This window comes from Eubalaena glacialis, chromosome 3 (genome assembly GCF_028564815.1).
Source record: "Eubalaena glacialis isolate mEubGla1 chromosome 3, mEubGla1.1.hap2.+ XY, whole genome shotgun sequence".
In the NCBI taxonomy this organism is placed as follows: Eukaryota; Metazoa; Chordata; class Mammalia; order Artiodactyla; family Balaenidae; genus Eubalaena; species Eubalaena glacialis.
The window spans coordinates 2,056,973-2,080,581 of record NC_083718.1 but is presented as its reverse complement, the minus strand read 5'-3'; the positions used below and the strand labels follow the sequence as shown (position 1 = coordinate 2,080,581).

Sequence of the window (23,609 nt, the reverse complement as noted above, 5' to 3'; positions counted from 1 at the left end):
TCCCAAAGAGCTCTTGACTCCCCCCATCCCCCCAATGCCTCCCCCATCCCCCCAATGCCTCCCCCCATCCCCCCAATGCCACAGCGTGAATTCACCCCTTGTCTGGATACCGTCTCTCCACGGTTCCCCTGTTCTGCAACTCTCCCCGTGCCAATTGCTCACACACCAAAGTGACCGGAACGTGAGTCTGCCCGGCTTGTCCTCAGATGGACAGTCTTCAGTAGTGTGATGGTTAAGTTTATATGTCAACTTGGCTAGGCCACGGTACCCAGCTATTTGGTCAAACATTATTCCAGATGTTTCTGCGAAGGTATTTTTTTAAAGATGAGATTAACATTGAAATAAACAGTAGACTCTGAGTGAAGCAGATGACCTGCCATAATGTTGGTGGGCCGCATCCACTCAGGTGAAGGCCTGAATAGCAAGAAGACTGACTTTAATAAAGAGGGAGTTCGGCAAGCATACGGCCTCTGGGCTGGGACTGCAACTCCTCCCGGTCTCCAGCCTGCCAGCCCCACCCTGCAGGTTGTGGACCTGTCAGCCTTTGGAATAGGAATAGCGTGGACCAATTCCCCTCTCTTTGTGTGTACACACACACACACACACACACACACACGGGGGATCCCCTATTGGTTCTGTTTCCTGGGAGCTCTTCGTCAGTTTCAAGATAAAAATCTGAAATCCTTAGCCCACATGACTCTTCAGCCAGGTTAGCTCACCTAGCGCCTCAGTACAAATTGGAAAAAGCCACCGCCTCTGGGCAGATGCGGCTCTGGCCAAGGCCCACGACTTGGTAGGTGGAGCCTGGGTGAGCTTTCCCTCTTAGTTTGGTGCACAGCCTGGACAACCGCACGGAGCGGCCTTGCTTCCTGCCGGCCCACCGCCTGCGGCTCCCGTCTTCTAGTCCCTTGCCCCTCCTCACCCCGCACCCCAAGTCCCCTCAGCTCCTAGACCCTCCTGAGCTCCTTTGCCATTTTGCTTTTGTGCATCCCGTCGCTGCTGCCTTGGGCTCCTCCTCGTGCCCCGACCCCCAGTTTCCCTGGCATGGTCTCCTCGGGCAGGCTGTGCAGTCCTCAGCTCGGTCACCCCCCACCCCCTCCTGGGTGCTGTCGGCCTTCTTTCTCTGACCCTCTTGCCGAGTGATTGCTCGGCTAGCTTGGGGAGCCCCGAGGCCCTTTAACTTTGATCCGCCGGGACGGGCACTAGTAGGTGCTCAGTGTGTTCCCTGAACCAGTGGGTGAGTGAATGAATGACGGGCGGGGCGCCGGCTCGCGGTACGCTGCAGGAGGCGCCCCCTCGGAGCGCGCGCCTCCCTCTCCCGCCCCGTCCGCCAGCGGCGGGAGGGGGCCCGGCCGGGGCCGCAGGGGCGCCGGGGGGCGGCGGGGCTGCGGCAAGGGGGGGGCGCGGGGAGCGCCCTTGGGGGTGGGCGCAGCACCCCCTCCGCTCAGCCCGGGTCTCCAGGCGCGGAAGCCGCCGGGCCGGCCGGAGCGCGCGGAGGGAAGGCGGCCCCGGTCCGGGAGGAGCCTCCCCCGCCGGGCCGCGGGAACTGGCGGCGCGGGGGGGTCCCGCCGCGCGCGCGTCCGGAAGCGGGAAGAGGGGGCCGGCCTCGCCCCGCGCCCGGGTCCCCGCGGGACGCCCACCCCCGCGGGCACCTCCCCGCCCCGACGCGCGGCCCCGCCCCGGCTCCCGGATCGGAATCCCGGGTCCCTTCCTGCGTCTTTCCCCTCTCTCCTCTGGGCCTTGGTACGCCCCAGGGGACAGATGTCTTGGGATCTTTAACATTTGGGATGCTGCAAATGCCGAAGTTAAATGAAATACCTCCGGGGAGGGGAGGCCGGGAGGAGTCGCGGGGGGAGGAGAGCTGGCCTGGACGAGCAGGTCCCGAGGCTGCGAGGCGCGCGCGGGGGGCGCGGGGGCAGGCGGGCGGCGAGGGAGCTCCATGGGACAGGTAAGGGGGAGCGCCGGGGCGCGACGCGGGAGCCGGGGGGATCGAGCCCCTAACCCACAGTCTTCCGCCTTAGAGGAGGGGGCCCTGCGGGGAATGGGGGGAATTTGCCGCGGGGTGGGAATTCCGAGTTCCTACCGAAAATGCATGTTTCCGTCTCCTCGACCTTTCTCCTCCGACCTTCCCCACGCCTGTGGATCCCCTGGCAGGTTCCGGGAAGGCAGACAAAAGGAGCCGAGTCTCGGGCCGCCTGGACGCGGAGGGCGCGGTGGGGGAGGGGAACAGGGTGGACCGGACAAAGGGGCTTTTTGAGGAGAGCCTAGAGGTCTGATTCCAGGGCGCATTCCAGGCCGTCGTGGAGTCCCCTGTCCCAGCCCGCTCCACAGTCGCTCGCTGGAGGCGAGCACCTTTCCCACTGGGAAGGGAGGAGAGGGGAAAGAAAACAGTTTAAGGAACCATCTCCCGCCCCCTTCGCCTGGAAGGTCCCGGGATATTTCCCTCCTTTCTCTTTTCACTGTTTTGGCTCGAGCAGCCGACCATTGGCTCCTTAATGGTTTAAGTGAAATTGTAGGAGCGCCTGAGACTCTTCTTTGCTGGGTGCTGGTTGGGGCGTCAGGTCGGGCCCTTGCTTTGACTTCCGATCTCATGTATCACAGGAAACTTAAAGGAGGAACTTAAAAAAAATAATGGAGAGTGGATGGATGCAGGAGGTGCAAGAGTTTTCTGATTCAAGACTTTTCCTTAGGAGACGAAAACCCTAAAGAGATGCAATTTTTTTCCTTCTTTCAACGATCAGATTCCAAGTGTGGGGAAACCCCACTTCCTCACCAACTGGTGGTCTTGGTGATGATGCTGTGGAGTTGGGGTTTGGGGCACTGGCTGGGAGCAGGGTGCTGAACCCCACGTTCTCAGCAGGCCTCTGGAAGGCCCACTCTGGATATTTTGAATTGAAGGGCATGGCAGCCAGGGAGATCCATGGCCCTGGGCTTCTTGGGAGAGTTGGTTGGCTGGTCCCACTCCAAGCCTCAGATCCTGCTGGGCTGGGAAATGCTGCGTGTGAATTTGAGGGAACAAGGGGTCTTTGAGGATTCCAGAGGATCAACGCGGAGATTGGTCGGTCCTCTGTCCTTCTCTCCCTGAGCTCAGAGATGGGGGTGGTTACCTGAGGGCGGGTTTCTTAACTGGGTCCATGGGCACCCAAGCATCTGTGGATAGCATTCAGAGGGTCATGTACTCGGATGGGAAGGGTTTATTTTTCACTAACCTTTACTGAAATTTAGCATTGCCTTGAAACCATTGGTAGTACCTGTGATTTGCCATTAATAGACACCACAGAGGGTTCCATATCACAGTGCAGTTGTGATAGCTGTCTTGAAACCTGGTTTACCATCGGTCATGAAACATCATTTACCATCGTCATTGCTATGGAATTGCCCACTACTAGATCCTGTTTAATGTTAGTAAAGAAACATATATAGATTACTATGTTTTACTGTTTTTAGAACTGTATTTAATATAATCCATTATCTTAGTGATTCTCTTCATCTTATTTTATGCATTAAAAAATACGCTATGAGTTGATTCTAGAAACTTCCATCACTCCCTCCCCCCACCCCCTGGAGCTGGGGGATGGGCAAGGTGGAGGCTGGGTGCCAGCGTCAGAGTCAACTCCTCTGTTTGTTGTGGGAAGACAGTGACAAACCTGTAGGGGGGGAAGGGAAGGGCTGCGGGCTCTTTGGGAGACCCAGAGCAGGCCCCCCAGCACAGGGGGCCTGTCCCCTGTTGGGGCCCCTCAGCCTCAGCCTGGGGAAAGAAGGCGGTAGTCAGCCTGGAGGGCTCGGGGCTCACATTGTTTGGACAGAGGGTGTGCACAGGAATGTGAGGGGAGCTGGGTGTGTGTGCAGGGGCAGTGGGGAGGCTGCCTGTGTTGGTGACACAGCTCCACAGAAGATGGTTGGGGGGGTGACTTCCTCAGTCATCCCTGCTCTGGGGGCTGGGGCTGGGGAGGTGGTCTTGGGGCTGGGGAGGTGGTCTTGGGGCTGGGGCTGGGGAGGTGGTCTTGGGGCTGGGGGCTGGGGAGGTGGTCTGGGGGCTGGGGAGGTGGTCTTGGGGCTGGGGAGGTGGTCTTTGGGGCTGGGGAGGTGGGCTTGGGGCTGGGGAGGTGGTCTTTGGGGCTGGGGGCTGGGGAGGTGGTCTTTGGGGCTGGGGAGGTGGGCTTGGGGCTGAGGAGGTGGTCTTTGGGGCTGGGGGCTGGGGAGGTGGTCTTTGGGGCTGGGGAGGTGGGCTTGGGGCTGGGGAGGTGGTCTTTGGGGCTGGGGAGGTGGTCTTGGGGCTGGGGGCTGGGGAGGTGGTCTTTGGGGCTGGGGAGGAGGTCTTGGGGCTGGGGGCTGGGGAGGTGGTCTTAGGGCTGGGGAGGTGTTCTTGGGGCTGGGGGAGGGGAGCAACTGGAGATGCGTGAGTGCTGGGATCCCAGGGTGAGGGGCGTGGTGAGAAAAGGAGGTGTTGGGGGAAGCCTTGAGGGGTCTTCTTGTGCAGCACTGTCTGTTTTCCTGCCTCCTGGTGATGGGTAACAGTGTCTTTGCTCCTTGCTTCCCCCAATGAAATAGGCTGAATTCCAAACTGTTGGTTTTGCTTGAAGGTCAGTGGGGTGGAGACCCAGAGGCTCATTTCTTGTCGGGAACAAGTTCCATTTTGGTCTCTGGCCCCCGGTGGTTGGGGAGTGGGCTTAGACCCCGGGGTCCCAGTGGCCCTCCTGTGGACTAGGGAGAGGACTGGGGTCCAGGTCAATGCGCCATGGGCCCTGTGGAGGGATGGTTGTAAATGATAAACAGGGAGGTGGCGGCCATGATGATTCTGGAGGGAAATGTCTGTGATCAGAACGGCCTGGCCTGCTCTGGGACCGCAGAGCCGCCCCGCGTGGAGTGCCGGGGTCACGGCCCGGCCCGGAGTTTCTAATCCGATCTGGCCTTGGCCCCGCTTCAGGGTCTGGGGAGCAGGGACCCTCCTTGTCAGCGTGGAGGTTTCTCGCTGGTGCTCCCCACGCGCCGGGAACTTCGCCCGCTCTGGGCGCTGCGCGGAGCCAGAATCTGGGGGGCAGGTGGCTCAGCCCAGGGCAGGGGGGGCCCTTGAGGCCGTGAAGTCCTGATCCCGGCTGCCTTCTTCTGGGGTTCCTCCGAGGGGAGCCCCTTTCTCCCGCCCCCGCGGCCCCCGGAAGTGCAGAGGCCCGAGCTGCCTGTGCGGCAGGATCTGTTCTGGGAAGGGCTTGCTCACCTGCTCCTCCCTCTGACTCAAGTCGGAACAAGCAACCTGGCTCCCCTGGCCGGGCAGCCTGGGAGGGACACAGGCGGGACCAGGGGAGGGACAGCCACCGGCCATCGGTGTGGAGCGGAACCCGGTCAGAGAGCACAGGGAGGCCTGGGACACCCTGAGGCGACATGCCAGGCCCCTCGGTCCCCTGACTTGGGACCAGGGGGCGTTTCCCGGACTCCTGGACTAAGAGCTGGAAGCAGGTGAGGGCGGGGCAGCTGGAGCGGGTCTTTGGGGCGAGGGGCAAGCCGGCCTAGGGGTGGGGGGCCCAGCAGTGGCCGTCAGCCACAGGGCACAGGGGTGATGGGGGTGCTGGCGGGCTCGGATGAGTTCCTGGCGCTGTAGTTCCCAGGCCTGTTTCCACGGGAGCGGGGAAGGCCGGGATGAGAGAGGCCCAGGGCCTCTCTTTGGGGCCACATTTGTGACGGGAGAGGGTCCCAGTGGCTCAGCCAGAGGGAAAGTGCACGGCGCTCCCCTTCCTCCCCTTCTGTCCTCCTCTGCCTTTTCCTGGGGACGTCGTTCGTTCGTGTTCTGTTCGTTCGCTTGTTCTCCGTTCGCTTGTTCTCCGGGGTGGACGGGGCTTGCCACCTGGGGCTGCGGGTCTGGAGGGCAGGGAGGGATTCCCATGCGGAGGGGCGGGGATGTTCCCGGAACTGCCTTTATCTGAAAGCCAAGCCTTCAACACCCATGGGAGCCTGCGGGCCCTGGGACAGGGTCCCCGAAGCTGGAGGGCCGCCTCCAGTGGGGCAGACGAGTGGGCTGCACGTGTGTGGGTCCTTCCTGCTCAGCCTGGCGCTATCCAGATTCAGTATGGGGACTGGCCAGGGCCCCAGGTACCATGCAGTTTTCACCGTGCCTGTGAGGACGGGAGGCCCAGCCAGGTGAGGTGAGGTGAGGTGAGCTCCCCTAAGATCACATAGGTGATGGCAGGATCCAGGCTGGAATCTGAGGCTTCCAACCTCTGGTCCGTGCTCTCTTGCCCTACTTGGAGCAGGCCTGCCCCCGACCCCGGCCAGAGGGAGGAAGGGGCTGAGGGGGCTGTTGTGCCGGGCCACCCCTCAGTCCCCACAATCGCTGCTCACTCAACAGGCAAGAGCAGGAGAGGCAGGGCTGAGTTGTCAGAGCTTCCCAAGGCAGCTCCTTAATGGTTAATTATTAATTAGTAAGTGTGAGTAATTGATGGCTTCCCTCCCACATCACCCCCTCCCTCGTCCAAGCAGACGTGCTAGGACGGCCTTGCTTCCTCGCTCTGGCGGGGCCCTGCCCCTGGCTGCTGGGGGGGCCCACAGGCTGCCCAGGGCTGTGCAGCGAGCGGCGGGGGAGCCGCCTGCCCTCTGTCCCGCTCCATCTCCAGGAGGGACGAGGGTTTGGGAGGGTGGACCAGGCAGAGCTAACTCACGCCAAGTACCCTGGTCTCGGTTCCCAGAACATGTGGCCAGGCTCTCTCCTTGGCATCTTTGCAAAGGCCCCATATAGACTTTAAAAAAAAAAAAAAAAAAAATCCTACCCTCCACTCTCTACACTTCCTTGGAGAACTGAAACTCCAAAGTGCAGGTACCTATTGTTTTCAGGGCGAGGTTTTTAACTGATGCCCAAGGTGCTCTGATAGGCTGTGTTGTTTATGTAGGTCTGTAAAGCTGTCCATGGGCAGAGAGGTGCTCCTGGGGCCTGGCCGTCAGCGGTCCCTCCGCCACGGGCCTGGCTGCGGGCTCAGCTTCCCCAGGCCTCCTTCTCTCCCACTGGCTGAGGAGCCCACCTCCCCCGCCCAGCAGTGGTGCCCTGAGGAGAAGCAGGATAAGCTCCAGACAGAGACTCCGAAGGACTTTTGGACTGTTGCTCAACGGCTGACTCAGGGAAGAGGTGGCTGGGCTTTCCTTCCAGGCCGCCTGCTGGGGCCCCGCCCGCACTCCGCACCCTGGTTCCAGCCAGCCGCTGCCAGGCCCTGGCCAGCTGGGACCCTGAGCAGGGGTGCAGACTTGGCCAGGAGAGAGGGGGCGCCAGCAGGTGCGGTCGGGGTGACTGCTGCTGGCAGACGCACACCTGGAACTATACCTGAGCTGCACACGTGCGCCCAGCCCAGGCAAGCAGGGTGGCCGTGGTCTCCTTCCCATCTTCGGGCAGCTTCGGCTCTCGTCACCCCTCCAGCCCCGGCAGCACGCGCCCAACACACACGCACGTGCGCGCTGCCTCTCTCCCGGCTGTGGGGTGTGGGGTCCGGGCCCCCTCCCCTTCGAGGGGCCTCCCCGGCATAGCTGGTGGCCCGGGAGTTGGCTCACGGCTTTGGGCACCTGCCCTCGGGTGGACCGCCTGGTGCAGACAGACAGCAGGCAGCCTGGGCTGTGGGCCTCGGGACAGGGCCTGGCTGAGTGCCCAGTGCCCTCACCCACGGGGGCAGCGGGATGGGTCTCGGGCTGAGGACCGTCAGCTGCGCCTCCCTCCTGGCACAGATGCTTCCCCTCGCTCCTCTCCTTCCCTTCCTCCTTGACTTGTCCTCCCACCTTTTTCTTGTCCCCTCCTTTTCATCCTCTCTCTTTGCTCCTCTCCTTATGGTCTTTCTCCCCAGTGTCGTGGTCCCTGTGGCCACCACTGCTGTCACCCCCTGGGCTTGGAGGCCTCTCTAGGAAGGAGGCGGCAGGGGGCCAGGCTGGGCCCAGGGCAGGTGCGCTGGAGAGGCCCACAGAGCCTTCTGTCCACAGCGCCCCAGCACTGACACCCCCATCCCAGACTCACTCCGCCGGAAGCATGGGCCTCACGCCACATCTCCCGGCCTCACCCACCTGACTCAACAGCTCTGTTTGGAGGCAAGGGGGTTTACGTGTATCATTTTTTGTTGTTCTTTTAAAAGCTGGGGAAACTCCAGGCCACCTGCACATCCTGGCCCAGGCTGGGAAGGGTGTCGGCCCCTCCTCCTCTGTGCCCCCTCCTCCCAGAAGTCCACCATGGAGAGCAAGGATGAGGTCAGCGACACCGACAGCGGCATCATCCTGCAGTCTGGTGAGGACTTCGGGCCCCCCCGACCCCACCAACTCCTCGAGTCCCAGGCTCCAGGCCCGGCCAGGCTGAGGGGCCCAAGGGGGGGGCGGCGGGGAGGCCGCTGTGCGGGGAAGGGGGGTGCAGACCCTGGGAGGGCTGAGAGTTTTCCTCCCCGGGGGGTGGGGGGGTCTGGCCTGGAGTGTCGATCCTGTCTGAACAGCTACCTGCCGTGTTCAGCTCTGGCCCCATGATTCCTAAGAAGCTGAAAACTCTTATCTGGTTCGCGTGAAGGAGCCGTGGCTCAGGTTGGCCCGAGCCGATGGGCCCAGTCGGGTCTGGTTTGGACAGAGAGAGAAGCGTGTGTGTGTGTGTGTGTGTGTGTGTGTGTGTGTGTGTGTGTGTGTGTGTGTGAGAGAGAGAGAGAGTGCGGGAGAGAGAGGAGGAGGAGAAGGAGGAGCCAGGGAAGAAGGCACCTGCTGTGGGTGGCGGCTGGGAAGGGAAGGGCGGGAAGGAACGGGCTCTGACCACAGCCTGCCCGCACCGCACATGGCCGAGGGGCAGCCCGTCCCTCCGAGCCGTAACGGTGCCATCGGGCCGCCGGGGGACATGCTGTCTCTCGGGTGTGACTCGGCCCGCTGTGGCAGCCGGCCCGCAGCCTGGGCGGGCGTGAGGCCGTCTGAGCGCGTGTGCGCCATCAGCCCAGGGGGCGTCCAGCAGCGCCCGGGACAGGCTCCCCTGAGCACGCCCCTGCCCCGCCGCAGGCCCCGACAGCCCGGTGGCCCCCGCGAAGGAGCTGACCCATGCGGTGCGCAAGCAGCAGAGGGCCCTGGAGGAGCGGCTGGAGGCCTGCCTGCAGGAGCTGAGGCGGCTCTGCCTGCGGGAAGCGGTGAGGCTGGGCTCCGCCGCGCACGAGCGCGGGGTTAACCCCAGGGGCCAGAGCCGCGTGCCGGGCTGTCGGTGCCGAGGAGTGGGAGCCCCAGTCCTGAGAGAGTTCTGGGGGTCAGACGGGGCACCGGATGGCACAGCGAGGGGACAGCTCTCCCCGGCAGGGCCCAGGCATGGGGCTGGGCAGAGGAGGGGCTGCAGGGGACCGAGTGGATGGAGGTGCCTGGGGGGACCATAGCCAGGCCAGGGCAGATCCCCGGACGAGGGACAGCCCTGGACGCTGGGACGCGCGGAGGTGGGCAGGGGCCTCTGGGGAAGGGCGGGCACAGGTCACCCAGGGCCCGCCGGACAGGCTCTTCCTGCTCGGCCAAGGGCTGGGTGCGCGGAGAGCGGCCTGGCATGACCTCGCTTCCCCCGCAGGAGCTGACGGGCATCTTGCCCGCAGAGTACCCCTTCAGACCGGGGGAGAAGGCCCCCAAAGTCCGCCGCAGGATCGGAGCCGCTTACAAACTGGACGAGTGGGCCTTGCACAGAGAGGTGAGGCGCTGCAGGGCGCCGTCCCTGCTCCCCGAGGCTGGCGGCTGTGGTCCCCAGGCCTTGCCTCCCCTCTGCAGCGGTCTCTGCTCTAGCGTCACACAGCTCGGGCCTCTTGGCTCCGCGTGGACGAGGGGCACCCGCCAACGTGTAGCCCACGTGGCCTCAGGGAAGCCATGCCGGCGCCAGAACCGGGAGGGCTGGGACCTCAAGGGAGGACATGGGGTTCAGTCCCCTGTGGGCAGAAGGCCAGCCAAGAGCGCAGCTGGCCCGGAGAGGCAGTGGCCTGTGCGGACGGGCCGCTCTGGCTCCTGGGGCCGTCCTCCCTTTCTCAGCACGGGAGGAGGGCCGTGGGGTGGCCTGGGCCCTCGGGTCCCTCCCCGTGGTGTGACGGGTGGCTCGTCTGCCCAGCCCTTTGGGGTGGGAGGGAAGCGTCCACCTCAGTCCCTCCCCGCCTGGCTCGGGGTCAGGCTGCTGGGTGGGTCCCGGGCCAGCTGCTCGGGGGCCTGGGCCCTGGACGCGGCCGTCTGCTGGGCCGTTCCGGTGTCACTCACTGCACCCTCCCCCAGGACCCGCTGAGCAGCCTGGAGCGGGAGCTGGCCCTGCAGCTGCAGATCGCCAAGGCGGCACGGCGCCTGTGCCGGGAGGGGAACCTGGGCCGCCAGGCGCGCCGGCAGCGGAAGCACGCCGTGCAGCAGGAGGAGACGAAGCTGCGGGAGCTGCAGCGCTGCCTGGGGGAGCGGCAGCGAGGCAGCGGGGCCCCTCCCGCCCTGGCCCCAGGCCCAGGTGAGCAGCGGCCGGTCCCAGACCCGTCCGTCCCGTCGGGGGGAAACCTGCTTCCCCGGTCCACCCCGCCCCATCCTGACCCGTGGCAACCCCACAAGCCTCAGCCCAGACATCGCCCTCCCCTGAGACCCTCCCCATTTCCTTAGAAAACCACCCACTCCTCCCTCGAAATCCATGCCCTCCAGGAGACCTCCTGGACAGGAGGCATCCCCAGGCTGACCTCGGCTTATCTCGAGGGCTTGTCCAGCCCTCCTGATCCCAGGCCCGCAGGGCAGGTGGTCCCGTGAGCACGCCGAGGGCCCGCATTCTGTGCATATCTGCTCGCTGCACTGCGGCAGGGCCCATGGCTGCCCGTGGAGGCTCTGGTGGAAGTGCACAGCCGCCACCCCTGAAGTATCTAGAACCGCCCAGTCAGGACTGGGGTCCCTGCACTCTGTTCTCTAGTTACTGGGCCTCTTAGTCTAGTCCCTGAGCCCGGGGGCCAGCGCCCGCTGACTGTGTGGCACCCAGTGAGTCGCCCAGGCCCAGGCATCAGTGGACATCATGCGTCCAGGCCCAGGCATCAGTGGACATCATGCGTCCAGGCCCAGGCATCAGTGGACATCATGCACCCAGGCCCAGGCATCAGTGGACATCATGCGTCCAGGCCGGTTCCTCTTCCAGCAAGTGGTTCTGGGCCCTTGCGTGTGGCTTTTTCTTTCTCCTGACCTGAGCCCAACTTGTCAGGTCAGTCCTTGGAGGCCTCCCTTCCGTTCCGGCCCCAGGGCATTGGGCTCGCCCTCCCTCAGGCCTCTCCTGGGTCCCAGGCCTCCCGTGCATGTGAGGGAGCTGGCGCAGGGAGTTGGGCCCTGGGCTGAACTGGATTTGGGGCCTCCACCTGGGCTCCCCAGCTCCCACCCCTGCCCCTCAGGTCAGCTTTGTGCCAAGGCCGCCTCCTGCCCCGGTTGGGCACATGGCCTCTAATTTAGGGTGAGTCCAGACGCCTCCCAGTTCCCCCCGGGCAGGCCAGGAGAGGAGGGCGAGGGAGGAGATGCCTCCACGCGACAGCTGACCCAGTAACCCCGGGCGACGGGGAGACCCAGGCAGGACGGCCGACCCCCTGGCCGACCGGCTCTGGTGGAGAGGGGCCTCAGTCCTCCCTCCGTTCCTGACAGGGCCCAGGATGCGACCTCCCCTTGAAAGGCAGCTGCTGACTTGGGCACAGAAGCCCCTGAGGGCTCGTTGCTGTCCTGGTGGCAGGGGGCCGGGGGGCTGTGCCCCGTCTGTGTGTCTCAGCCCCTCCTGTGTCCCGTCTGGCCTCACACCGCCCTGTGGGCTCCTCTGACCACAGGCCTGCAGTGTGGGGTGGTAGACGGTGTAGGGCTGTGGCTCTGCTGCTATCATTGCGACGAGGCTGCTGCTTGTTGGGAGTGGGGAGCAGGCCAGGACACGCCTGGGGCTTGGCCAACCATCCCCGGGAGGGGGCACTTAGTCCAGGGGAAATAGAGCTGTGGGGAAGGGGCCTGGCCATGCGACTGCTTCCACCCTCCTGATCAGAGAGGCAGGCTTGCTCTCCACCTGCAGCCCTGGCCTGACCAGGCCGAGGTCCTGGGTCTAATGTCCTGTCCTGACCAGGCCGAGGTCCAGGGCCTGACGTCCTGTCCTGAGCAGGCGAGGTCCTGGGTCTGATGTCCTGTGTCGATGAGGCCCGAGGTCCTGGGTCTAGTGTCCTGTGTCGATGAGGCCCGAGGTCCTGGGTCTAACGTCATGTGTCGATGAGGCCTGAGGTCCTGGGTCTAGTGTCCTGTGTCGACGAGGCCTGAGGTCCTGGGTCTAGTGTCCTGTGTCGACGAGGCCTGAGGTCCTGGGTCTAGTGTCCTGTGTCGCTGAGGCCTGAGGTCCTGGGTCTAGTGTCCTGTGTCGCTGAGGCCTGAGGTCCTGGGTCTAGTGTCCTGTGTTGACGAGGCCTGAGGTCCTGGGTCTAACGTCCTGTGTTGAAGAGGCCTGAGGTCCTGGGTCTAATGTCCTGTGTTGACGAGGCCTGAGGTCCTGGGTCTAGTGTCCTGTGTTGACGAGGCCTGAGGTCCTGGGTCTAGTGTCCTGTGTTGACGAGGCCTGAGGTCCTGGGTCTAACGTCCTGTGTTGATGAGGCCCGAGATCCTGGGTCTAACGTTGTGTGTCGATGAGGCCTGAGGTCCTGGGTTGCAATGTCTTCTCCTGGGAGCCCAGGAGGAGGTGGTTCTAGACAGGTACTTCCTGCTCTTGGCTCATCTGCCCAGCTGGGCTCGCCCTGAGAGCAGGAAGTAGAGAGGGATTAATAATTAACTAGCAATAAAGATGTATGAAAAAATAATTAGTAGCTGAAAGGTGTTTTGAATTAAAGAGGGAAAAAAAAAAAAAAAAAAAAAAAAAAGCAAACAAACTAACCAAAAAAAAGTTAGAAAAATCCACCCACCCTCTTGGTCTCCACACGAAGGTTACTCAATTTGGAACCTAATTATACCAGGTGACAAAAAGCAAACAAACTAACCAAAAAAAAGTTAGAAAAATCCACCCACCCTCTTGGTCTCCACACGAAGGTTACTCAATTTGGAACCTAATTGTACCAGGTGACAGTCATTAGCTGGTCCTCTGCAGGTGGCGGGGAGCGGTCAGCTGTGGGACTAATTGGCCACAGGGAGGCTGATGAGAAATGCCCCCCGCACCGGGCTGATGTAACAGGTGCTCAGGACGCATTTGATGATTAGCAGCACCCATGCTGGCAACGCTGGTAGAAGTTCTTCCATGATGAAACGTTCCAGATCTGTGCTGTCCAATATGGCAGGCACTCACTGCATGGGACTGTTGAGCGCTTGAATTGTGACCCGTGTGGCTGAGGAAGTAAATTTTTAATTTAATTTAATTTAAAATAGCCACATGCAGCTAGCGGCTGCTGCATTGGACGGTGCAGCCTTTGAGGATGCCCAGCGTTTGTGCGTATGGCCTCTGCCTGGGGTGTCCTCCTGCCGCTGCTGGGCCGAGGGCCGGGCGGAGTTCAGCAGGGCTGTGGGGCAGCGTGGCCAAGACAGCGAGCAGCCCTCATGAACCACCTGTGATTAAACAGCCGGGGGTGACGGCTGTCTTCCCAGACCATATAGTCAAACCCAAAACACGTGACTATACCCAGCCCCCGACCCCAGCATCCCTGGACCGTGACAGCAACAGTCCCACAATTTCTTCAAGCTGACATTTGTGAAAAATAAACATCTCGGTTCCCCAGGTTTTTGTAAAAGATCAGAGGCTGGGAACCAGGATTAGATAAGAGGATGTCTCCCCAGTTGAACCCTAAAGCACAGGCTGGTGTGAGCTGAGCGAAGCCCGGGCTGCTGCGTGGGCAGCTGACCCTGCACGGTTTACACACTGCTCTGTGTAAAGGTTCTGTGTCATTTAAATTGAGGAGCAAACGTTGACAAACTTCTGTAAAGGTCCAGGGAGTAAATGTCTTAGGCTCGTGGGCCATGTGGTCTCAGTCATTACTACTCAGCTTGGCCATCGTATCATGAAAGCAGCCAGACATTACATAAACAAACCCATAGTTGTGTTTCAATACAACTTTATTTATAAAAGCAGCCAGAAAAAAAAAAAAAAATTTAAAAGGGACTCCGTGGGTGGTCCAGTGGTTAAGCCTCCGTGCTTCCACTGCAGGGGGCACGGGTCAGGGAACTAAGATCCCGCATGCCTCGCGGTGCGGCCAAAAAAAAAAAAAAAAAAGCAGCCAGTTAACTGGATTTGTCCCACAGGCCTGCCACCAGCCAATCCCTGTTATAGAGGATTTTCAGATGGCTGGAATCTGAATCTACTTTTCTTAGAAGTTTCTGGTTAATGACCTCTGCATGAAAGGCCAGCTAACAGGAGAGCCCATAAATGGTGGTGGTGAAGAGCCAGACTCTGGTCAGACTGTCTGGGTGTGAATCTGACTCAACCACCTTCCGGCGGTTTGACCCAAGCTATGTTATCAGCTCCTCCAAGCCTCTGTCTCCTGAGCTGCTACATGGAGATGGTAATCTTACCTTACAGGGTTGTTACGAGGAGCACGTGAATTCATGTATGTAAGGCACTTAGAAAAGCCCAAGAGAAATAATCAGCTGTTGTCAGTTTGCCCTCATCCGTGTTCTCAAATGTAGTTGAAAATGCTTTGTGAGTTCCATCCGGGTCACGTTAGGTGTAGACCGAGCATCTGAAGTTTCAGTGTTTTAAGGACACTGGCAAATTCGAGTCCTCTGACTTCCTGGGTCCCGGTGCAGACTGCTGCTGCCCATGCAGACGGGCCACCCTCACAGGTGGCTGTCCTGTCACCAGGGAAGGACCTTCCTGACCCAGACGGCCAGACTCTCACTTGCATTGTGAGACCCCACGGCCCCACAGCTGCAATTCCCACTCTCACTGCTCTTGCTGCTGCTAACGCAGGGCTTCTCAGATTTGGGGTTCTTGAGCCGAGTTGTATTTATGGTATCAGAAGACTATACAAAAGTTAGCAGAAATCTCTTTACCCCAGGGGCCTTCCAAAATGACTCTTTGCCTTCCCCTCCACTGCCTGGAAACCCTGCCAGAGGAAGGCCTGGCTTTTTTTTTTTTAAATAGATGGGGAAACGGAGGCCCAGAGCACTGAAATGGCTCATTCGAGTTTACAAAGCTAATGGCAGAGCCAGGATTAAAATGGAGTTTCCTGTCTCCTCACTCCTATTTACTGATTTTTATTTTCTCCTTCCAAGTGATAAATTCACACCTAGCACAGTACTGAACACACGGTTGGTATTTCCTGATAAGGGATGCTATCAGGAAGGGGGCGGGGCAGGCCTGGGCTGCTCAGCACTGCTGATGCCCCAGATTTGCGGGGGGATTTCCTCACCTCCTCCTTTCTCCTTTGGCCTCCCCAGAGCTCGGCGCCTCAGATGACAGCTCCCTGTTGGACGGGCTGCTCCGTGAGGAAGGTGAGAGGGCGGTTTAGGGGCTGTTGTGAGCGCTGGGCTCCTCCGCGAGAACTCGGGGCTTGGGCGGCGTTGACTGTGAGTTCTCAGCGAGCTAAAGGAGGCGGGAGCCGGGCTGGGCTCAGCGTCTCCTCCGCCGGGACGCCGATGCCTGTGTGCCCTGTGCATGGGTGACAGTGGGGATGTGCTGACCCTTTGCCGGTCCGGGTGCTCAGTCATCGTGACCGGGAGGGGAAGGTGAATTCCAGCAGAGGCTTGGGCCCCGGGCCTCCCTGCCTTTGCCTGGGACTTAGCCTTTACTTCAATACGCACCCGTCAGAGCCTCAGCCATTGGGCCACGGTCATTGCCCTTTGTGAAAAGAGGGTAGCACTGAGGGAGAAAATACAAGTCCGCAGATTGAGAACCCTGGTGACAAACCCTAACGATGCTGAGGGGTCAAGGTGGACCAAGAGGGTGGTGAGGTCCTGCCCAGGGGAGGGCCCAGGCCAGTAAGGAAACAGCACACGTGGGCACAGCGTGAGAGGAAAAATAGGGAAACAGGAGGTTAGCTGCAGAAATGGCATCAGGGGCAAAGGTTAGAAAGGGGAGTCATGTGAGCCAAGAGAGTCAATCTGGGAAGGCTTCCTGTAGGAGGCAGGTGTAAAATGGAGCTGTAAGGAGTAAGTCTGAAAGGAGAAGAGAGTGTTTAGAAGCATCTGGGCCCAGAGCCGTGGCCTGGCACAGCCGGACCAGCAGCCACGGGAGGGCGAGCCAGGCGCAGGCCACGGAGGTTCTAGTTGGGCTGGTTCCCCCACCACTGCCCTCCCGGGTTTCCTTTACCCGCAGAGGCATCTCAAGTGCCAAAACCTCCCCCAGAGTCCCCAGATGCGCCTTCCCGGCGTCTCCCGCCCCAAAGCCTCGAGGGGCTGCAGCCAGCAGGCCTTGACACGGGGGGCCTGGAGCGGGCCCCCATCCAGAACAGCCCCTGGAAGGAGACAAGCCTGGACCACCCCTACGAGAAGCCCAGGAAGTCTTCCGAGCCCGGAAGCGAGTCCAGGTCAGGCGGGGGGAAGGGAGGGCCAGGAGCAGGTGGGATCTGGGCAGGGGCGAGGCACAGTGCAGGAGACCCCCATCCTGCGTGTGATGGTGGAAGGCGTGAGTCCATCCCTCTGCACACCGGAGCCCCTGGATGGAGGCATTCCCGCTGCTGACCTGTCTCCAATCCCTCCAATCTCCAGCAGCCCGGCCAGCACCCCGCAGGATGGGCCCAGCGCCTCCAGCCCTGCCTCCTGCTACGTGGTCGCCGTCCGCAACGTTCCCGGGCAGCAGCAGGGCCGCACCAGTGCCCCGGCCACCCCTGAGATGCAGGGCAGGAGGGGCCAGTCACAGCCCCTGAGGTAAGAGACAGGCCACCCCCCAGTGATGCAGGGGGCGAGACCCACCGTCGAGAATTTACGTTCGGAGGGTGGTGGCTTCCAGGATTATGTGCGACACCCATGGGTGACACATGGCTTGTGCAGTGGCTTCTCCTTGGGATCTTTTCTTAAGCACCTCTCAATAGAGGCTGCGCCCCAACCAGCAAAGCCAAGGGCGAGTCACTTGTGAAGCAAGGTGTTTTCTTCCAAAGACTCCGGTTTTGTCTCTTTGCACAACCGGATTCCACTTTTCTCCCCGTCCCTGCAGACTCTCCTGTGGGAGCAGGAGCGTATCTTAGAAGATACTTCTGCCGTCGTCTGTGATTGTTTTATTATTGGTCTCTTGACGATGGACGGGTCACGTTTTCAACTGACATATAGTTGACTCTCATTACTTGGGTAGTTATGTCCTGTGAGGTGGGCGCAAACGCTGAACCACTGCTCCCAGGGACACACAGGGTTACAGCTTCTGGTCACAATGTGTCTGTAAACGGATCAATACGTAACCTTGTTTTATGGGGTTTCTGTTTAAAGACACCTTATCTAATACGTACCATCGACTCATTAACATTGAACTCAGGGCCAACAGCCCTAGATCTCACGCCTGAATGAAGCTCATCTAACACGTATTTTCTCCGTAAATTACGTCCCAGCTTCCTTGAGCTCAGGACACCAGACGGTCCTGCAGCACCAGCTTTGGGGCCATTTTTTTTTTTTTTTTTTAATATTACTTTATTTATTTATTTATTTATTTATTTTTATTTTATGGCTGTGTTGGGTCTTCGTTTCTGTGCGAGGGCTTTCTCTAGTTGCGGCAAGTGGGGGCCACTCTTCATCGCGGTGCGCGGGCCTCTCACCATCGTGGCCTCTCTTGTTGCGGAGCACAGGCTCCAGACGCGCAGGCTCAGTAATTGTGGCTCACGGGCCTAGTTGCTCCGCGGCATGTGGGATCTTCCCGGACCAGGGCTCGAACCCGTGTCCCCTGCATTGGCAGGCAGATTCTCAACCACTGCGCCATCAGGGAAGCCCCAAGGGGCCATTTTAAACACTGAAATCACCAACAAAACGCACAGAAATATGAAAAGCGTGATACTAGATAGACTGTGGGAATAGTATGAGAGCTGAACCCAGAACTCAGAGCCTCAGCTGGGAAAGCCTGCTGGGCAACTCAGAATTTTCACCACCCTGCGTGTGCCCATACGTGACCATGAAAGTGCCGGGAGTGTGGATTTTGAGGTTACAAATCAATTTGAGCAGTAAGAGAATTTGCAAATACAGAACCCATGAATAATGAGAATCCACTAAATGCTCCTTTCCAAGTTCCCTGCTGTTTGGTGCTCGTTTCAGTGACCAAGTTATGACAGGCAGTGTCGGCCACACCGTCCGACAGCCCAGGGTACCCCCAGGACATTGCTGGGTTCTTCCGTCAGGTTAACTTTGCTTCTGGGCAGCGCTGGGCTGGAGTCCAGCAATGCATTTTATAGTTTACATACTGGGGGGCCTTTTTACACACAGGGCCTTTGTGCAGATTAGTGAAAGGCGCCCCCTCTGGACGGACAGGCCTGCTCCCGGGGTGTTGGCAGAGGGAGGCTGGATTCCAGCCCCGCTGGCTGCCCGGAGCTGGTGCCCTGGGGAGGGCCAGCTGCATGCGGCCGCCCTGTCCTAGTCGGCTGGGGCTGCCGTACAGAGCCGCGCAGCTGGACACAAACCACCGCCTCCCAGTCTGGAGGCGGCAAGTCCAGGATGCAGGCGCCCCAGGGCGGTTTCTCCTGAGGCCTCTGCCCTTGGCTGTAGAAGGGCCCGCCCTCTCCTCCCTTCATGTGGTCGTCCCTCGGGGCCACACGCCAGCTTCACGCCTTCACCTCGGATGTTGACGGTGTCCGCCCGTTCAGATTATGTGGATGAAATGCCACTAGACGCCTCGCACCTGAGATGGCTGAGAACAAGAGGCAGCTATGGCCTCCATGACCCAAACCCCAGTGTGCAACGGAGCACTGGTGTGGGGTGCAGGAGGGGCGTGTAGGACGCGCCGGGCCAGGAGGCTGTGGGCACGTGGGGAGGCGTGGCCGAGGCCGCGCACGCGCGATGCCTTCCCCGCCGCCCAGGCAGGGCTGGCTCAGCGCCCCCTCTTCTCTCCATAGGACCGACCCCTTCCACGCGGGCCCCGACGGCAGGGGTCGCAGCGCCCTCCCGCGGCGCCGCCCCACTTACTACACGGTGACGGCACCCGCGCCCGTGCCGTGCCCCGCCTGCCACTCGTGCTCCGAGGACAGCGGCTCCGACGCCTCCAGCCTGTCGCACCCGACGCCCCCCGGCAGCAGCAGCCCCGACATCTCCTTCCTGCGGCCCCTGTCCCCGCCCGCGCCGCCCCGCCCGCGCGTGCCCCGCGGCCCCCGACTCCGGCCGCCCCCCGCCTGCCTGAGGGCCGCGCGCTACCTGGTGCTGGCCGAGGGCCGCCCGCCGCCCGGCCAGTGGGGCGAGTGGGGCCCGGGCCGCGGCGAGGACGCGGCCGCCCCGCGCTGGCAGCGCCCACTGCCCGCCCACGGCCGCGTGGCCCGGACGCCCTCGCTGCGCGACAGCCCCGCGGGCCGCGGGCTCAGCAAGGCGGCCGTGTCTGAGGAGCTCAAGTCGTGGCACGAGCGGGCTCGGCTCCGGAGCTCGCGCCCCCACTCGCTGGACCGCCAGGGGGCTTTCCGCGTGCGCAGCCTGCCGCCTGGCGCCGAGGGCTTCGCGCGCACACAGGTACGCGCACGGGTATGGCCCTCCCAGGTCCCGTGATCGGGTGGCGGGGCGCAGGCGCAGAGCCTGCAGTCCGGTGGCCGGGCAGCTTTCAGCTCGGAGGAATAGGCCCCAGAGCATTTCCTCGCGGCTCTGGACGGCCCCCAGGAAGACTCCCCTGGGGGCCTCCTAAGTTCGCCTGCACGTCTAGAGCGCGTGTCCACGTGCGCCAGTGGAGGTGACCCTCCCAGACACCTAAGACCTTTTTTCCTAATGGCTCCATCGATGATCTACAAAACAGATAGGCCTCTATTTATAACCGTAAGGCCAATCCACATCACCCCCCAATCTCCCGACTTGAGCGTCCAGGACGGAGGGAGAGACTGGCGGTGTGTTTGCAGGAGCCAGAACCTGTGACTGCCTGTCAGCCAGCTCCCGCCCCCCACTCTCCTCCCCCCACCCAGCTGAGAAGCAGGGTGACTGATGGTTAAGTGCGCAGGCCCCGGTTCAAGTCTCAGCCCTGCCAGCATTGGGCAGGTTTATTAACTCCTCTGATCCTCAGTCACTCTCTCTGTAAAATGGGAGTCTTAAAGGACCCATCACAGAGGGGCAGTAAGAACTTTAAATGAGTTAATATGTGTGAGATGATTAGAGCAATGCATAGTAAGTACTAATACGTGGTGGTATTATCACTTGGGGCCCCCGAGGTCAGGGACTGAGTTGGTGGGTAGCATATAGGTGGAGCGCCCCGACATGAGGTAGCATGGCCACCCTGATTTCTGTGCCCAGTTTTTTCTTTCTGGAAGAGGGGCCCGTGCATGAGCTTTTTTTTTTTTTTGGCTGCGTGGCATGTGGGATCTTAGTTTCCCGACCAGGGATCGGACCCACGCCCCCTGCATTGGGAGCACTGAGTCTTAACCACTGGACCACCAGGGAAGTGCTGAGTGAGACTTTCTTTATTCTTGCTCCCTGGTACGGAGGGCTCTGCAGGGGGTGTGCTCCAGAAGTCCCCAACAGGCTGCTTCTTTGAGACCCAAGATTCTGGCAGGGCCCAGCTGCACCTCCCTCCCCCACCCCCGGTTCTCTGGGCTGCAGCTGGCATCCTGGGCCTGGCAGCACCCTGGCCGCAGTCCCAGGCCGCACCCTCCAGCTGACGTGCCTTTCCATGCCTGCGAGCTTGGACCTGTCCTTGGCCCGGGCCCAGCCCATCCCAACCTGCCAGACAGGGAGGGTGATGAGAAGTGAGCTGGGGTGGGGGGGGGGGGTGGGATGGAGCAAAGGTCAGGGTGCCTGTCACTCCCCAAAGAAAGCTGGAGTGGAAATGGACAAGGGCACAGAGAGCCTGCTGGGGAGGCAAGGGCTGAGTGGCTGGGCCAGTGCTGCCACTGGTCAGCGTCCTTAAGGGACAAGGATGGTGTGGCCGGGCTTGCTGTCCTGATGTCTCTACCTGCTTTGCTCACCCACCTCTCCTTTCCCCCGGCCCGGGCAGGTGCCCACTGTGTGTGTGCTCCGGAGATCGCCTGAGGGGGCCCCCGTGCAAGTGTTTGTACCTGAGAATGGAGAGATCATCAGCCAGGTGTGACCCTGGGCTCTGGACACCGCGGCCGGCTGGCCGAAGAGACTGCTTCCCAGCGGGGCTGGGGCTGAGACCGCCCACCCTTGAAGCCCTCTTCGGCTCCCCTCCCCCATCGCAGGTCGATGACCTGGAGCTGAGACTTTTTTTTTTTTTTTTTTTTTTAACCAGTTTTTGTTCAGAAGCTCTGGCCTAAGGATTTATATTTGTGGTTTGTCCCCAAGATCCCTGTAATATGACAATGCTTTATTCCCCAGAGACAGGCCTACCGAACTCGAGGCCTTGCCTCTGAGTAACAGCATCTGTCTCCGTGTGCAAGACGTGTGGTAGGGGATGCATCCCCAGAGAACAGCCCCTGGCCCTCCTGCCCCACTGCTGCTGGGGGCTGCATCTCCATCCCCCATTTCCCAGCTCTCAGGCTGTAGGGGTGCCCGGGCTGGGGGCGAGTCCTCCCCTCTATAATGTGCTCTGTGATGCACGCACTGAGAGCTAGGTTAAAGGTCAGTGTGTCCTGGCAGAGTCTTGTCTTCCTGGGCCCTGCTCTTTTCCTGACCCCGTGACTTCCTTGTAGGGGCCCCTGTCACTGTGTGCGCCCTTGTCCTGAGGCTCCCAGCATCGACCCAGACCCAGGAGCCTTGGGTTGGAGGCCTCTCCAGACTGGAGCATCAGGAGGCCCTGGCCGGGAGCTGACCACCTCCGGGTCTCTTGAGGACTTGCAGGCCACCACCCCGCTTCCTCTGATGTCTTTTCGTCATCATCCTAAAAACCAGTACTTTACACGTACTTTTGGAAGGGCGCCCCCTGTGGCGCGTTCCCAGGGCCAGGGGTGGCATTGCTCCTTCTCCCCACTCGGCTGTGCTTCTGCCCTGAGACCAGATTTCCTTGAAGGAGGGCAAGTCCTTGATTTTACAGACATGGGGACACCCGCCTTGCAAGGTGTTAATGAATCATCCTAGTGCTGAGACTTGAGGCCTGGAAACTGGCCATGCTAAGACCGTCCGTGGTCCCAGGCTCTCATCCTTGGGCCTTTGCTGCCGGGTCAGATCCCAAAATAGGGATCCTGCTCCCAGGAGAGAGCCGCTGAGCTGAGGCCGGGAGGGCTGGACGCACCAAGCGCTGATCTTGCCCACATGGTGCCCTCTGTCTGTAGGACGGGGGCTACACAGACAGCTCGAGGCTCTAAGAACTTTGAGGCCTGACCCAGACAAGGCACAGTTCTCCCACTGCCCGGGGCGGGGGCCCGACCGAGGGGTCGGGAGGAAGGAGGGCCCTGAGGGGAAGCCTGCATCTCTGTGCTCCTCCCGGCCCGCAGCATCCTGGCTCTGGGTCCACCTGCCCCATCGCGTTGACTTTGGACGCTGTTCCGTTGTGGTTGGTGTCTGAGCCCGTTGCCCTCGTGCACAGCCTCTGCCCCCTGCCCCCCCGGGTCCTCCCGGAGCGCAAGGCTCCTCGGGCCAGCGCCCTCCACGCCTGCGAGTCCTTCGCATTAACTTACCGGTCCTGTGTGATGCCTGGTGCACCTGAGAAGTGGCTGTGTCCTCGGCTGCGGGGCTGGAGCGGTGGGGTTTCCGTGCCAGATACTCCAATAAAGTCTGTCTTTGTGAGGCCGAGCTGGTGAGGAAGGTTCTTTTGTGCTGAATTTCCTGAGCAGAGCGTCTGGCCAGGTCCCTGGGGGGCGGGTGGGTGTCTGGCGGGGGCGGGGGGGTGGGGGGGGGAAGCTCTCTGCGTCCCTGGGAAGGATGGAAGCAGGAGTTGAAGCTCCTTGGTCCCCCTACGCCCGGGGCCCGAGGAGCTGGGCTCTGGGGGGTCCCTCCCCGAGAAGGACCCGGGGCCGCGGCAGCCCCTGGGGGTCCTGAGACTGTGCTCAGTGATGGGAGGGGCTGAGCCTCCTCGGAGCCGTTCTGGGGGGAGAAACAGCCCCTCTTCTCCAAAGCTGGATGGGGTCGGGGGGTGGGGGGGGACTGCCCAGGTCACCACGGGGCGGGGCGGGCAGCTCGCATGGGCTACCTCCATGCCTGCCCTGCAGGGGCCGCTCTGGAACCCAGCGCAGCGCCCCCTGGAGCCTCGATGCCCAGGACGGGCGTGGGCCCCAGAGCTGAGGCGCAGAGTGTCAGGTGAGGCGTCCCTTGCGCCGGCCCTCGCAGCGGCCCCGGGGCAGGGCGTGAGGCTGGGCAGATGCCCGTGGGTGGGGTGGCCGCCCTGTGCCCTCTGCGCGCCCTGGGCTCTGGGGACTGCGGCTTTGGGGGCCGGGGCGCTCCATTCTGAGGTGGGCTCCGAGGGGACACAGCCCAGGGTCTCTGGAAAAGTGTGAGCATCCCGATCTCAGACCTGGACCTCTTCCACCAAACTGAGTCGTGGATCACGGCCCAGATTTTGTGGATTCTGTGTTTTAGACGATTATAAGGAGTCAGGCCCAGGGAAACCGTGACCAGTGTCCCCAGGGTGCATGCCGAGGGGGAAGCTCCCCAACAAAGGGAGCAACCAAGTCCAGCCAGCAGGACGGGGCGGCAGGAGGAGACGGGCCCCTGGAGGGTCCTCTGGGGGCAGG

The 23,609-nt window shown here is 61.5% G+C and overlaps 1 protein-coding gene across 3 annotated transcripts; it reads left to right on the top strand.

Moving 5' to 3' along the window:
- Positions 1-1,754: 1,754 nt before the first annotated feature.
- INAVA (innate immunity activator) lies at positions 1,755-22,659 on the top strand. 3 transcript variants are annotated; one of them, XM_061185251.1, is made up of 10 exons: positions 1,755-1,948; positions 8,097-8,245; positions 8,986-9,110; positions 9,530-9,646; positions 10,213-10,429; positions 15,325-15,378; positions 16,202-16,412; positions 16,594-16,752; positions 18,912-19,512; positions 20,978-22,659. In XM_061185251.1, the coding sequence occupies exons 1-10, from the start codon at positions 1,788-1,790 to the stop codon at positions 21,068-21,070; spliced, it is 1,887 nt and encodes a 628-aa protein (XP_061041234.1). In that variant the 5' UTR covers positions 1,755-1,787; the 3' UTR covers positions 21,071-22,659. The 3 variants fall into 3 exon arrangements, with proteins under 3 accessions (XP_061041234.1, XP_061041232.1, XP_061041233.1); XM_061185249.1 differs by having other exon boundaries at positions 1,788-1,948; positions 18,912-19,524; XM_061185250.1 differs by lacking the exon at positions 1,755-1,948 and adding an exon at positions 5,073-5,454.
- Positions 22,660-23,609: the final 950 nt, after the last annotated feature.